At 36.6% G+C, this 14,389-nt stretch overlaps 1 protein-coding gene and 3 long non-coding RNA genes across 4 annotated transcripts; 3 read left to right on the top strand and 1 right to left on the bottom strand.

Annotated features, from left to right (window-relative positions):
- The first annotated feature begins 1,842 nt into the window (after window positions 1-1,842).
- Window positions 1,843-3,654, top strand: LOC127506078 (uncharacterized). The gene is made up of 2 exons (XR_007927880.1): window positions 1,843-2,908; window positions 2,998-3,654. It is a non-coding gene; the product is annotated as an uncharacterized LOC127506078 (long non-coding RNA).
- A 352-nt stretch (window positions 3,655-4,006) lies between these two features.
- On the bottom strand, window positions 4,007-6,168 carry LOC127506088 (uncharacterized). The gene is made up of 3 exons (XR_007927898.1): window positions 5,729-6,168; window positions 5,428-5,614; window positions 4,007-4,462 (listed from the first exon to the last, which is right to left on the bottom strand). It is a non-coding gene; the product is annotated as an uncharacterized LOC127506088 (long non-coding RNA).
- Window positions 6,169-8,290: 2,122 nt separating this feature from the next.
- On the top strand, window positions 8,291-10,976 carry LOC127506494 (immunoglobulin kappa variable 1-8). The gene is made up of 3 exons (XM_051883054.1): window positions 8,291-8,298; window positions 8,363-8,463; window positions 10,762-10,976. The coding sequence occupies exons 1-3, from the start codon at window positions 8,291-8,293 to the stop codon at window positions 10,974-10,976; spliced, it is 324 nt and encodes a 107-aa protein (XP_051739014.1).
- Window positions 10,977-13,573: 2,597 nt separating this feature from the next.
- LOC127506086 (uncharacterized) lies at window positions 13,574-14,319 on the top strand. The gene is made up of 2 exons (XR_007927896.1): window positions 13,574-14,146; window positions 14,236-14,319. It is a non-coding gene; the product is annotated as an uncharacterized LOC127506086 (long non-coding RNA).
- The last annotated feature ends 70 nt before the right edge of the window (window positions 14,320-14,389 follow it).

Here is a 14,389-nt window from a genome sequence, read left to right as displayed (position 1 = left end):
CTGACATCATACAAATTTATTTTATTTCATATATATACAGGTGCTGGTCATATAATTAGAATATCGTGAAAAAGTTCATTTTTTTATTGTAAATTATTTAAAAAAATGAAACTTTCATATATTCTAGATTCCCTACATGTAAAGTAAAACATTTCAAAAGTTTTTTTTTGTAAATTTGTTGATTAGAGCGTACAGCTAATGAAAGTCCAAAATCCAGTATCTCAAAATATTAGAATATTTACATTTGAGTTTCATTAAATGACCATCCCTACAGTATAAAATCCGGGTATCTTTTGTTTTTTGAAACCACACTAATGGGGAAGACTGCTGACTTGGCAATGGTCCAGGAGACAATCATTGACACCCTCCACAAAGAGAGTAAGTCACAGAAGGTCATTACTGAATGGGGTGGCTGTTTACAGAGTGATGTATCAAAGCATATTAAATGCAAAATTGACTGGAAGGAAGAAATTGGGTAGGCAAAGGTGCACAAGCAACAGGGATGACCGCAAGCTTGAGAATACTGTCAAGTAAAGCCGATTCAAACACTTGGGAGAGCTTCACAATGAGTAGAATGAAGCCGGAGTCAACGCATCAAGAGTCACCACACTCAGACATCTTCAGGAAAAGGACTACCAAGCCACTTCTGAACCAGAGACAATGTCAGAAGCATCTTACCTGGGCTAAGGAGAAAAAGAACTGGACAGTGAACAGTGGTCGAAAGTCCTCTTTTCAGATAAAAGTAAATTTTGCATTTCATGTTGAAATCATGGTCCCAGAGTCTGAAGGAAGACTGGAGAGGCACAGAATCCAAGCTGCTTGAAGTCTAGTGTGAAGTTTCTGAAGTCAATAATGATTTGGGGGGGGGGGCGTGACGTCTGCTGGTGTTGGTCCATTGTGTTTTATCAAGTGCAAAGTCAATGCAGCCATCTTCCAGGAGATTTTGAAGCACTTTATGCTTCCATCTGCTGACAAGCTTTATGGAGATGCTGATTTCCTTTTCCAGCAGAACTTTAGCACCTGCCCACAGTGCAAAAACCACTTCCAAGTGGTTTGCTGACCATGATATTACTGTGCTTTATTGGCCAGCCAATATGCCTGACCTGAATCTATGGGATATTTTCAAGAGAAAGATGAGAAACAGTCGATCCAACAATATACAGATGATCTGAAGGCTCAATAGTGCCTCAGCAGTGCCACAGGCTGATCACTTCCATGCCACACTTCACTGATGCAGTAATTTGGGCTAGGAGCAAGTCATTTGCTGTAATATGTCCTGCCGATCAAGTATTGAGTGCACAAAAGAACATACTTTAAAGAACTTTAACTTTTCTGTTTTGCAAATCCATTTTTTGATTGATTTTAGGAAATATTCTAATATTTTGAAATACTGGATTTTGGACTTTCATGAGCTGTACGCTCTAATCATCAAAATTTAAAAAAAAAAAACTTTTGAAATGTTTTACTTTACATGTAGGGAATCTAGAATATATGAAAGTTTCATTTTTAAAAATAATTTATAATAAAAAAATGAACTTTTTGATGATATTCTAATTATATGACCAGCACCTGTATATATGCACTCAGCAGTCTCATTTCACAGAATAACAAGTCAAACAGTGAAACTCATTTGCATCACATTTGTGATTGTGTTCCTCTGAGAATTGAGCAGATCTCGTTTCATCATGTATCTGCAGGTGTTTTCATGCTCCACTGAGTGAAGTTTATTTGTAAAATATGAGCTAAAGCCCTGATCCAATGAAAGACCCGAAACAAAAATGACACAAAAAAGGACACAAAGACATAATGTTACAATCTTTTATTTAATGACTGAATTTGAATATAATCATGACTGAAAGATAAAGCACACATATAGTCTTGTATGTAGCCTACTTGATTAGCCTACTTCATGTCGGTTCAGAAACTGCAGGAACACACATGGACTTGGTGAATAATTCAGGGATTAACAGTGACGTTTCAATCCAACTACAGTCTGTTAAATGTAGCTGCAAGCAGCGATGACGGTCCCAAGCCCTGGTGGCACCGCCACCCCGGTGGCTTTAGGGCAACTGTACATGATGGGCAATATGCATTTAAACCGGGTAAATGTTTAAAAGACTATTTTAAAATCATTTGAATGTACCACATTACTTTAATCCCTTGCCTTGGCAACACCGTTTGAGATATCCAACATCCATTCGCAATTTAACATCTTCAAAGTCTTACCACCAAGTTACAAATTTTTGCTGTGAATTGTATAAACCCTCTAGCAGTAGTAGTTCAAAATTCAAAGTCTGATTTTTCAGAACATCCACTCGTAATTTAGCATTCTTAATGTCTTGTCTTCATGCTGACTGAGTTTGGAGGTGACTGGATAAATTCCCTAAGAGGAGTAAATCAAATTCCAGAGCATGCATTTTTCAAACAACCCTAAATAGCCAACTTTCTGTTGGGCTGGTGTATGACTTAGAGTGCCCAATGAGATCTGTAACTGTATGAAGTTTGGTTACTGTAGGTGAAAAGGGGTGCGCTACAGAGGCCCTCAAATACAACCATATAAAAGGGTGTGCCACAGAGCCCCCCCAACAACTTGTGCCCGGCCCTGATGGCCGACGATTTCTATGTGTGTGCAACGTTTCAAAAGTTTTTGAGCATGTTAAAGGGACCCAAAAGTGCCCAAAAGTTTGAAAAAAAAAAAATTACCCTAGGAAAACACTTGGGCCCTAATGAGTGACTGTCTTCAGGTAAATGATCTGGAGTGTGTTTGCATATTGATCAGATGCTTCAGTGCTCTGAGAGTGTTTATAGTGCTGTGAGTTTAACACTTCATCACTGACACACACAACAATCTTCATCAACATGACCTTCATCATCATCTTCATCTGGACTCTCACAGCGTTTGCTCAAGGTTTGTGGAGCACAAGTTTGATATCAATTCATTTCTTCAAGTATATTGTCAAAGTTTTGAGTTGATTTTCTTCTTGTTGTGTGTTTCAGAGTGTAGAGGACAGATCACCGTCACTCAGAGTCCCTCAATGACAGCAGCTCAACCAGGACAAACTGTGAACATCAACTGTAAAACCAGCAGAGATGTGTACAGTTATTCCGGAACATACTTTTTCAGCTGGTACTTACAGAAACCTGGAGAAGCTCCTAAACACTTGGTTCGTTTTGTAAGCAGCCGTCAGTCAGGAACTCCATCTAGATTCAGTGGCAGTGGATCTAACAGTGATTTCACTCTGACCATCAGTGGAGTCCAGACTGAAGATGCTGGACATTATTACTGTCAGAGTTACCACAGTGCCAATGTGTTCACACAGTGATAAAGAGTCGTACAAAAACCTCCGTCAGTCAGAGTCACAGTGACTGAACTGATACTGCAGCTGCTCACACACTTTCACACACTACTGACACACAGAGGACAAACACAGGAACTACACATGTGCTCAAAACTGACTTATGACTGAAATCAGCTCTATTAGACTGTGATCTGTCCTGTGACAGACGGGTTTGACACAAATATGCTCAAAATGAGAGAAAACAAAGTGTGTAAATTGATATGAAATCAAACTAATAATAATGGCACCATATGTTGTTTTGTTTTTGTACATTAAACTACACTAAAGTCATGGTGTATCAGTAACATAAAGATGTTTTTCAAGCAGCTCCTTCATCTAAAGCTGTTTATAAATGTATTACTCATAACTCATTTCTCATGAGCAGAAGTGAAAGTGTTCCAGTTCAGAGCGTTGAACCAATCAAAGAGTGAAACTGTGAGTTTGAGGTGAAAATCACATTTGCATTGGCAGGTTTAGTGATTGTGATCCTCTCAGAATAGAGCAGCTCCGTCTCCAGTGACCATGTTCAAACCCCAAGAGCTTCATTTGACATTTACTGCTAAATGCAGCTGTTCTCAACTATTACAATCAATCAAAAGCAGCTGAAACTTTAGTGCAGGACTTTGAATGAACGACACACTGATCAATGATGCAGTCGGACACAAATGTAACGCGTTCAGAAGCTTTATTGAATGAACAGCAATGGCAGCACATTGAAAGACTGCTTCAGTATTGAGCTGTAAATCACGTGACTGCCTGTGAATCCTGCCAGACGCTCAGATACGGCTCGTCTCGACTGGAGAAACATCAGCACTCTGAGCTCTTGAGGAACGAGGCCTCGTGATCAGCTCCGTCATGTCTTACTCTGCAGACGAAGCGATCTGCGCCTTCCCAGCGTGCTTTGCTGAGGCTCAGGACGCTGCTGCGGCTGTAGCGTCCGTCCCGCTCGCTCTCTGCGCTGGTCTGAACCCCCTCGGTGACCTCTGACCCGTCCAGCGTCCAGCTCACCGTCGCCCCCTGTGGAGAGTAAGAGCTGAGCAGGCAGAGCAGTGCGGCTGAGTCTCCAGAGATCTGCAGAGAAGAGGGCGGCAGCAGAGACACGGAGGGCTTCACTGCGGGACCAGCTGCACAAACACACACAAACACAGTCTTCAGCGCACAGTTTATCAAATATTTACATCAGCAGCTACAATCTTCACTGGAGCAGACATGATAATGCAGTGAAGATCACATGCATTTCATCTTTACAGTAACTCCACATCACTGATTTCATTCATAAACCACAAATATCTTGAATTACATTTGAAAATATTCTCAGTGAAATCAATATTCACTACTAAAAGTATCATGTATTTCTCAATGTAAATCAGTTCTCTACAGCAGACATGATATACAGCAATTCTTATAGTATTTGATCTTTTCTTATTAAAATACAGTTTAACCTTAAACTGATTTTAAAAACATTGTTCACAATTAAATATTTATAGTGAGAAAAAACCTTAAATAATCATTTCATTATTAAATGTATTTTAAACATATTCTTTCACTCACAATCATAAATTTGAGCAAATTTAGGTTCAAATTATGAATTATTTAGATCTTTTTCTTTGTCTGATGACAGAGCATACAAAATTGTAATTATTTTGTTCACATTATAAAACTTGAATTTTAATAAAACTTAATCAACCTTAATTTACCAAGATTAATGGAAAAAAAAAATTGTATATTCAGTCATAATTGAATACGAAAATATCTGAAAATACTGCAATTTTTAAAAAAAACAATGAATGTTAGCAAATAATATCAGAAGTTACTCATGTAACACACGAAAAACAGTATTTAAAAACAATTATGAAATATGAACTGAAATGGAGAAAGGTAAACATGAAATATCACAGAAAATGTATTTGTAAAATAGCAGACAAATTTAAATAGTGAAACAACTCCACTTACCATGAAATGTAACAATTAATAGATATTTTTTTCACTTTAACATATTTTAAATTTTACAATTATGTTGTCAAATACTTGCTTATAGCCTAAAAAAAAAAAAATCATTTTAAGCATTTTTAGAGTATTTTAGTCTTACTTCTGATGGTCAGTTCAGTTCCTCCACCGAAAGTCAACCACAGTGCTTCATTCTAGTGAAAGCGTCGTACAAAAACCTCCGTCACACTCAAATGAACACAAACTCCAGCAGAGAAAGAGACGAACGACACTCACACACACTGATATGAGACTCAACAGCAGATCTTCTCAACATCAACATGATTGAGCTGAAAAGAGACGCAAAATGTTCATCTTTAAAAAAAAAAATCTTGTTATTGCATGAAAATGCATTCATCACAATCACAAACACGCGTGACTTAAACTCTGCTAATTCTAATTACCTGCTTTACAATGAAATCTTCAGCAATATTTAGATGGTCATTCTCTATTGGATGACCTTTGACCTGTTCTACAGTATCATGATGATATCAAATCTGCAGCACAGGTATGAAATGCTCTCAGCATCAAAGTCTGAATGAAACTGATCATTAAAACAGTGTTTAGAGGGAGAAGATCCACCCAAAATAACATGAAGTAAATCATGAGTGTCTGTTTCTGAAAATGATCAATAGAAATTTATTAGCAAAGATACTAAATGACAAAACAGTGTTTCTGCTGTCTTCAGGTAAATGATCTGGAGTGTGTTTGCATATTGATCAGATGCTTCAGTGCTCTGAGAGTGTTTATAGTGCTGTGAGTTTAACACTTCATCACTGACACACACAACAATCTTCATCAACATGACCTTCATCATCATCTTCATCTGGACTCTCACAGCGTTTGCTCAAGGTTTGTGGAGCACAAGTTTGAGATGAATTCATTTCTTCAAGTATATTGTCAAAGTTTTGAGTTGATTTTCTTCTTGTTGTATGTTTCAGAGTGTAGAGGACAGATCACCGTCACTCAGAGTCCCTCAATGACAGCAGCTCAACCAGGACAAACTGTGAACATCAACTGTAAAACCAGCAGAGATGTGTACAGTGTTTCTGGGATATATGCTTTAAACTGGTACTTACAGAAACCTGGAGAAGCTCCTAAAACCCTGATTTATGGAGCAAGCACCCTCGAGTCAGGAACTCCATCTAGATTCAGTGGCAGTGGATCTAACAGTGATTTCACTCTGACCATCAGTGGAGTCCAGACTGAAGATGCTGGACATTATTACTGTCAGAGTGCACACAGTGGTGGTGTGTTCACACAGTGATAAAGAGTCGTACAAAAACCTCCGTCAGTCAGAGTCACAGTGACTGAACTGATACTGCAGCTGCTCACACACTTTCACACACACTCAACAGCAGAAGGTTTTCAAACACACAGATCTAAACGTTCTTCTACAAATGTTTCTCTCTCATAAACTTTCACCAAGTCAAGTCAGCAGACCAAACACATCTGAAACCAGACAAAATGGACCTGATGGACTTATTTCTGTTTATGATAATAGTTTATCATTGGCATATGACAAGATTTTGGCTACAGGAAATAGAAATATTTAAACTCCATTCAAATAAACAAAATGAACAAAATGACTTCAATAAAAATTTGTTCATGTTCAGTAAAATGATTCGACCTTCCCATTACTTTCACAGCAGTCTATACCACACATCAGGACAACAGATAGAGATTGAGAAAGTGAACAATCTAATCAAATGATCTGGAAGTAATTAAATCCACAATCTCTTTTATGGCTTAATTTAAAAAGATTACAGATGAGGCCGTGTGAAAACAACAACGTCACATACTATCGTTTGCATAGATTACTTTCTGGTTTATACTTCGTAGTATTCAGTAGGTTCTCCTCATCGTTTGATCAATGAATTGCCATGACTTTTCCAGTCATCTGTCATCATAAAAATCATATTTTCACTCATAAAAATCATATTTTCACTCTTTCATTCACATAAAGCAAATTCTAACCACTAAAATATTTAGATTTACATTTACAGACTTTTATTTTCTCTGTTCCTGATAAATTGTCTCTTGCTGCCCCCTGTTGGTCCTGAAAAGTGAAGCCAAAGCGTCTCGATCGCCTCCAGGTGGCTGGATGCAGTATAGATCATAAACCCCGCCCTGCTGTTAACAATTAATTAATTATCTTGATTGCATGGTCTTGTTTTGGTCTTGGAAGTTCTGTTATTTTTCTGCACATTTCTTCTTAGAGTGTAAGCAAAATAAGATTTTTTAATTTACAAATTTACGATTTTTAATTTACAAAATTTAATTTAAAATCTCGTCTCTCTATTAGTCAAATTCAACTGAGTTAAACTCTTATTTCATCATCAGGTGGAGTGATTGTGTTTCTCTCAGAATAGAGCAGATGTTCATCGTCCTCAGAGGAGTTTGATGATCCTGTGACACCAGAAACACTGAAAATAACTATAAAACACAGCGAGAGATGAGAGAAATGTGTTTGTCATGCATGTTTACCTCAAAAAATACATTTATATATTCTTTTATCTATGAGGTTCATAATTTGGCCTCATGTTCTCATCGTATATCTGCAGGTGTTTTCATGCTCCATTGAGTGAAGTTTATTTATGAAATGAAAGTGGCTTCAAAATCATAAATGTAATTGTGAGAGTCAAAATAAAGAAAAAAAATGACACAATTATTTTTAAAAATCCAGTTTGCTGCAGCAGTGTTTGATGAGGGAAATTTAAATTTCCTAAAATTTTTACTCTTCTGTCAGTGACTGTGACACATTTGAAAGGAAACGCTTTGAATTTGTGTCCCACCCCTGTGATTGGAGCTCAATATCAGAGCGTCTGTCAGTCCGACTAAATCCAACATCGCTGTCCTTCAGTTTCACTCATTCCCAGTAAAGATGAGGACACACGCTCTGATCATCTGCTCTCTGCTGCTGCTGCTCAACGGTGACACTCACTTTACTGCATTTACTACAGTACATGTACTTGTTCTGGTAAAGATCATTAATGTCTTCTGCTGATTTTCTTCTTGTTGTGTGTTTCAGAGTGTAGAGGACAGATCACCGTCACTCAGAGTCCCTCAATGACAGCAGCTCAACCAGGACAAACTGTGAACATCAACTGTAAAACCAGCAGAGATGTGTTCAGGGATAGTGCTGATGATGATTATATATTCTGGTACTTACAGAAATCTGGAGAAGCTCCTAAACTCCTGATTCGTTATGTAAGCAGCCGTCAGTCAGGAACTCCATCTAGATTCAGTGGCAGTGGATCTAACAGTGATTTCACTCTGACCATCAGTGGAGTCCAGACTGAAGATGCTGGACATTATTACTGTCAGAGTTTCCACTGCAGAACAGATTCTGGTGGTTATTGTGAGGGTGATGAAACATTCACACAGTGATAAAGAGTCGTACAAAAACCTCCGTCAGTCAGAGTCACAGTGACTGAACTGATACTGCAGCTGCTCAAAGGAGGATCTGAAACAACATCGTCACACAAACATCTGAAATAAAATCATCTAAATTAAGCTGTTTCTCTGAATAATCACAGAGGTCAGAAGTCAAAGTATTAGTCGAGAGAAACAACTAGACAAAAAGTCCATCAATGGCTCTATCAGACTCACTTATATTGTTTTATTATTATTATTATTTGTGTCTTTTCCTTCTCTTATACTTTGAAATTGTTCTGTTTGTGAGATTTTGTGCTTTTATAGATCAGTTACATGACTGAGATCTGAGTGATTTCAGTTTGTCCTACTTACCGCTTATTATCAATAACACTTTCATTTTCATAATATTAAAGAGTGAAAAAATCCAATCATGAAGCAATAAAGATACAGAAATATCTAAAAAATGAGGAATTACTTAATGTTAATTTATGGTGTAAAACTGTGTTTTCAGAGCCTTCAAGCACTGTCACATCTTCAACTTGACCTGTGACCTCTGAGATGACCTCTGACCTCTGCCAATACAGAGTTTGTCATGATGCTTCTGTCACTCATACGCAGCTCAATTATCATAATTAACAGAGAACCTGGAGATTCAGACAAATGAAGGATGCAAAGGACTTTCTTGTGAAAGAAAAAAAAACTGATGTACGAATGAATTCTCCTCTCCCTTCACAACTGTCACAATCATTTATGTTTTTCCTTAACCAAACTTCAAAAACATAAGGACAGATCCATTCAGCGCAGCTGATGACAATTGATGATTTTCTTCTTATTGTGATTCAGAGTGTAGAGGACAGAGCACCGTCACTGTTTTTTACAAAATATTTCTGTTTTACAAATATTCAAATCCTCACAGAAGGACTGAGATCAAAATTTATAGTTCAGATATAACAGTAGAGATCAAAATAGAGCAAATCACCTTTTGAAAGTAACTTGGTGCTTCAAATAACGATTGTATCAATTAGACTGTTACTCCAGTAGATGGCAACAAGAGACTGTTAAAAATGTATTCGTCACTGAATCATTCAAGAGATTTGTTCAAAAATGCTGATTCATCCAGTAATGAAACAAGTGAAGTATTTATGAGTGAGTCACTGAATCATCCATTCAAAACCTTTTTTTTTTTTTAATAATAATTCAAATTAAACAGTTTTAAATTCATATTTTGTAAGAACCTCTAGTAGGCTACATTGCATGTTACTTTGTTTAGTTGTCTGTTCAGAATGGTGGAAGAATTTCTATTTTAAACAAAAGAAGATTGTGATTCTCAATATATCTAGAATCGTGTCGCTCTAATCAAACATTGATTTATTCAGGAATGTGTTGATCAGCAATATATTCGTTTGGAACCATTTCAACTGGACCGAAAACAAAGTAACTTCTCTTAATACTGAGTCTAAAGAATAAACTACTCGTTTTTGTTTACTGAACTATTGTATGAAAGTCATATCACATTCTCAGTCGTGCTGTTGATCTGACATTCACACTAAACAGAGCTCTTGCTCATTATACTGCTTTATGAGGATTATATTAACATATGAACTCATGAAATGTTTTGTGAAGTCTCAATGAAACCACATTAAACCAACTTAAACCTGTCACTCCTGAAGCGTTTGCATAGAGAGTGTTTTTTACATGAGCGACACACGCTTCAGTGCTCTGCATGTGTTTATAACTCTGTCAAACATCAAACATGATCAACAACTGTTTTTCACTAGAACTGAACCTACAACCAACAAAAATGACTTTCAGCACTATATTGATCTGGACGCTGGCAGTATTGTGTCGAGGTTTGTGTCAGTAAAGATTACATACATTATTTACTTGTTATTTTTATGTGTGTTGTGAAGATATATGGTTGTAAAAGTGTTTGTGATTTCTAATCTTTCTCTCTTGTCAGAATCTGTTGGTCAGGTGACAGTGACTCAAACTCCCTCAGAGCTGCTCTCTCAAACTGGACAATCAGTCACTGTGACCTGTAAATTTAACAGTGATCCAGCAGCTCTGAGCTGGTACTTACAGAAACCTGGAGAAGCTCCTAAACTCCTGATTTATTATGCAAGCACCCTCCAGTCAGGAACTCCATCTAGATTCAGTGGCAGTGGATCTGACAGTGATTTCACTCTGACCATCAGTGGAGTCCAGACTGAAGATGCTGGACATTATTACTGTCAGAGTGTACACTGTCCTAGTAGCTGTGTGTTCACACAGTGATAAAGAGTCGTACAAAAACCTCCGTCAGTCAGAGTCACAGTGACTGAACTGATACTGCAGCTGCTCACACACTTTCACACACTACTGACACACAGAGGACAAACACAGGAACTACACATGTGCTCAAAACTGACTTATGACTGAAATCAGCTCTATTAGACTGTGATCTGTCCTGTGACAGACGGGTTTGACTCAAATATGCTCAAAATCTGAAAAAACAGTCTGTAAATTGATATGAAATCAAACTAACAATAATGGTGCCATGTGTTGTTTTGTTTTTGTACATTAAACTGCACAAAAGTCATGGTGTATCAGTAACATAAAGATGTTTTTCAAGCAGCTCCTTCATCTAAAGCTGTTTATAAATGTATTACTCATAACTCATTTCTCATGAGCAGAAGTGAAAGTGTTCCAGTTCAGAGCGCTGAACCAATCAAAGAGTGAAACTGTGAGTTTGAGGTGAAAATCACATTTGCATTGGCAGGTTTAGTGATTGTGATCCTCTCAGAATAGAGCAGCTCCGTCTCCAGTGACCATGTTCAAACCCCAAGAGCTTCATTTGACATTTACTGCTAAATGCAGCTGTTCTCAACTATTACAATCAATCAAAAGCAGCTGAAACTTTAGTGCAGGACTTTGAATGAACGACACACTGATCAATGATGCAGTCGGACACAAATGTAACGCGTTCAGAAGCTTTATTGAATGAACAGCAATGGCAGCACATTGAAAGACTGCTTCAGTATTGAGCTGTAAATCATGTGACTGCCGTGAATCCTGCCGGACGCTCAGATACAGCTCGTCTCGACTGAAGAAACATCAGCACTCGGAGCTCTTGAGGAACGAGGCCTCGTGATCAGCTCCGTCATGTCTTACTCTGCAGACGAAGCGATCCGCGCCTTCCCAGCGTGCTTTGCTGAGGCTCAGGACGCTGCTGCGGCTGTAGCGTCCGTCCCGCTCGCTCTCTGCGCTGGTCTGAACCCCCTCGGTGACCTCTGACCCGTCCAGCGTCCAGCTCACCGTCGCCCCCTGTGGAGAGTAAGAGCTGAGCAGGCAGAGCAGTGCGGCTGAGTCTCCAGAGATCTGCAGAGAAGAGGGCGGCAGCAGAGACACGGAGGGCTTCACTGCGGGACCAGCTGCACAAACACACACAAACAGACATGAACAACTGTAGAAATTAGGATAATTTGACTTCAAATATAAGTTAAATTTTAAAATGATCCCCAGAATGATTTTGAAAAACATTGTCCAAGTAAATTGATGATTATATTGTGATGTTGTTATAAGAAAACAAATTTAAATGATCATTTCAATATTAATTATTATAATATTCTGCTATTCAGACGATCACAATCATAAACATCAGATTCAAATTTGATATTTTAAATAGTTTAAAAGACAAATTTTCAAAATGCTCTTCAACTAAGTTTCTTTTTGTCTGATGAAGCCAACAAAATTATATTTTGTCCATATTATAAAACTTTTGTTTCATGCATTTAAAAAACTCTTAATTGTTAAATTTACCAAGAATTACATAAAAAATGATGTATATATCAAGAAATAATTGAATAGATTTTAAAGTACTGCAGTGAATACATGAAATGTTAGAAATAATAAGATTTTAAATTATTCATGTAAAATTAAAAATTATATTTAAAAATAATATGAAATAATGAAATGAATGAAAAAATATATTCATATGATTTTTTTTCAGAAGTTACAGAACTTTTTAATCTCAATCTATTTTTTTAAAAACATTGTCCACATGAAAAATGATTAATATATTGTGATTTCTTCATAAGATTTGGAAAACAAATTTACATAATTTCTGTATTAATTATATATATATATATATATATTTTTTTTTTTAATTCTTCATATTTTTTTGATACTCACAGTCAATCATAATGTTCAGCAGTTTCAATTATACATTTTTTAATTCTGTTAAAACACTTACAATCATAATCATCATTAAACTTCACAGTTTAAACTATTAATTTTTAAAATGCTTATTAACTTTGTCTGATGATGTCTTACACAATTATATTTATTTTGTCTGTATTATTAAACTTTGGTGTCATGACTTTAAAAACCCTTACCTGTTAAATTTACCATTAATTATAGACAGAATTATATATATCAAGAAATAATTGAATATATCATAAAATACTGCCATCCATACATTAAAATACAATCAAATGTTACCAATAAGTTAAATTATTCATGTAAAATGAAAAAGAACGTAAATGAATTATTAAGGAAACTTTTCAAAAACCTATTTTTTTATAATAATAAATGAATAATCTTTTTAACAAATGTTTGCTGAAATAATCAAAAAACAAAATAAAACTAATTAATCAAAATATCATATCTTTTTTTTTAGATAATTTAAGAAAGACTTACATCTGATGGTCAGTTCAGTTCCTCCACCGAAAGTGTACCACAGTGCTTCATTCTAGTGAAAGCGTCGTACAAAAACCTCCGTCACACTCAAATGAACACAAACTCCAGCAGAGAAAGAGACGAACGACACTCACACACACTGATATGAGACTCAACAGCAGATCTTCTCAACATCAACATGATTGAGCTGAAAAGAGACACAAAATCTTCATCTTTTAAAATAAATACTTGTTATTGCATGAAGGCTGTAATAATTTCTTTCATAATCAGTCCCAAAATGCATTACACCACATTTACAAAACACATGATTTTAAACTCTACTACTTGGCCTGCTTTATAATGAAAGATTCAGATGATCATTCCCTATTGGATGACCTTTGACCTATTCTACAGTATCATGATGATATCAAATCTGCAGCACAGGTATTAAATGCTCTCAGCATCAAAGTCTGAATGAAACTGATCATTAAAACAGTGTTTAGAGGGAGAAGATCCACCCAAAATAACATGAAGTAAATCATGAGTGTCTGTTTCTGAAAATGATCAATAGAAATTTATTAGCAAAGATACTAAATGACAAAACAGTGTTTCTGCTGTCTTCAGGTAAATGATCTGGAGTGTGTTTGCATATTGATCAGATGCTTCAGTGCTCTGAGAGTGTTTATAGTGCTGTGAGTTTAACACTTCATCACTGACACACACAACAATCTTCATCAACATGACCTTCATCATCATCTTCATCTGGACTCTCACAGCGTTTGCTCAAGGTTTGTGGAGCACAAGTCTGATATCAATTCATTTCTTCAAGTATATTGTCAAAGTTTTGAGTTGATTTTCTTCTTGTTGTGTGTTTCAGAGTGTAGAGGACAGATCACCGTCACTCAGAGTCCCTCAATGACAGCAGCTCAACCAGGACAAACTGTGAACATCAACTGTAAAACCAGCAGAGATGTACACACTGTAGTAGTAGGAGGGTTTGTGGGGGTTGGTCAAGCTTATTCTTACTATTT

This window comes from Ctenopharyngodon idella, chromosome 23, assembly GCF_019924925.1.
Source record: "Ctenopharyngodon idella isolate HZGC_01 chromosome 23, HZGC01, whole genome shotgun sequence".
Taxonomy (NCBI): domain Eukaryota; kingdom Metazoa; phylum Chordata; class Actinopteri; order Cypriniformes; family Xenocyprididae; genus Ctenopharyngodon; species Ctenopharyngodon idella.
The sequence above is the reverse complement of the archived record's forward strand: the minus strand, read 5'-3'. Positions and strand labels throughout refer to the sequence as shown.

Bases quoted from the DNA above. Each gene is read 5' to 3' on its own strand.
- LOC127506494 (XM_051883054.1), top strand. The intron at 8,464-10,761 runs GTGCTGATGATG...ACAGTGATCCAG, and splicing joins CAGAGATGTGTTCAGGGATA to CAGCTCTGAGCTGGTACTTA.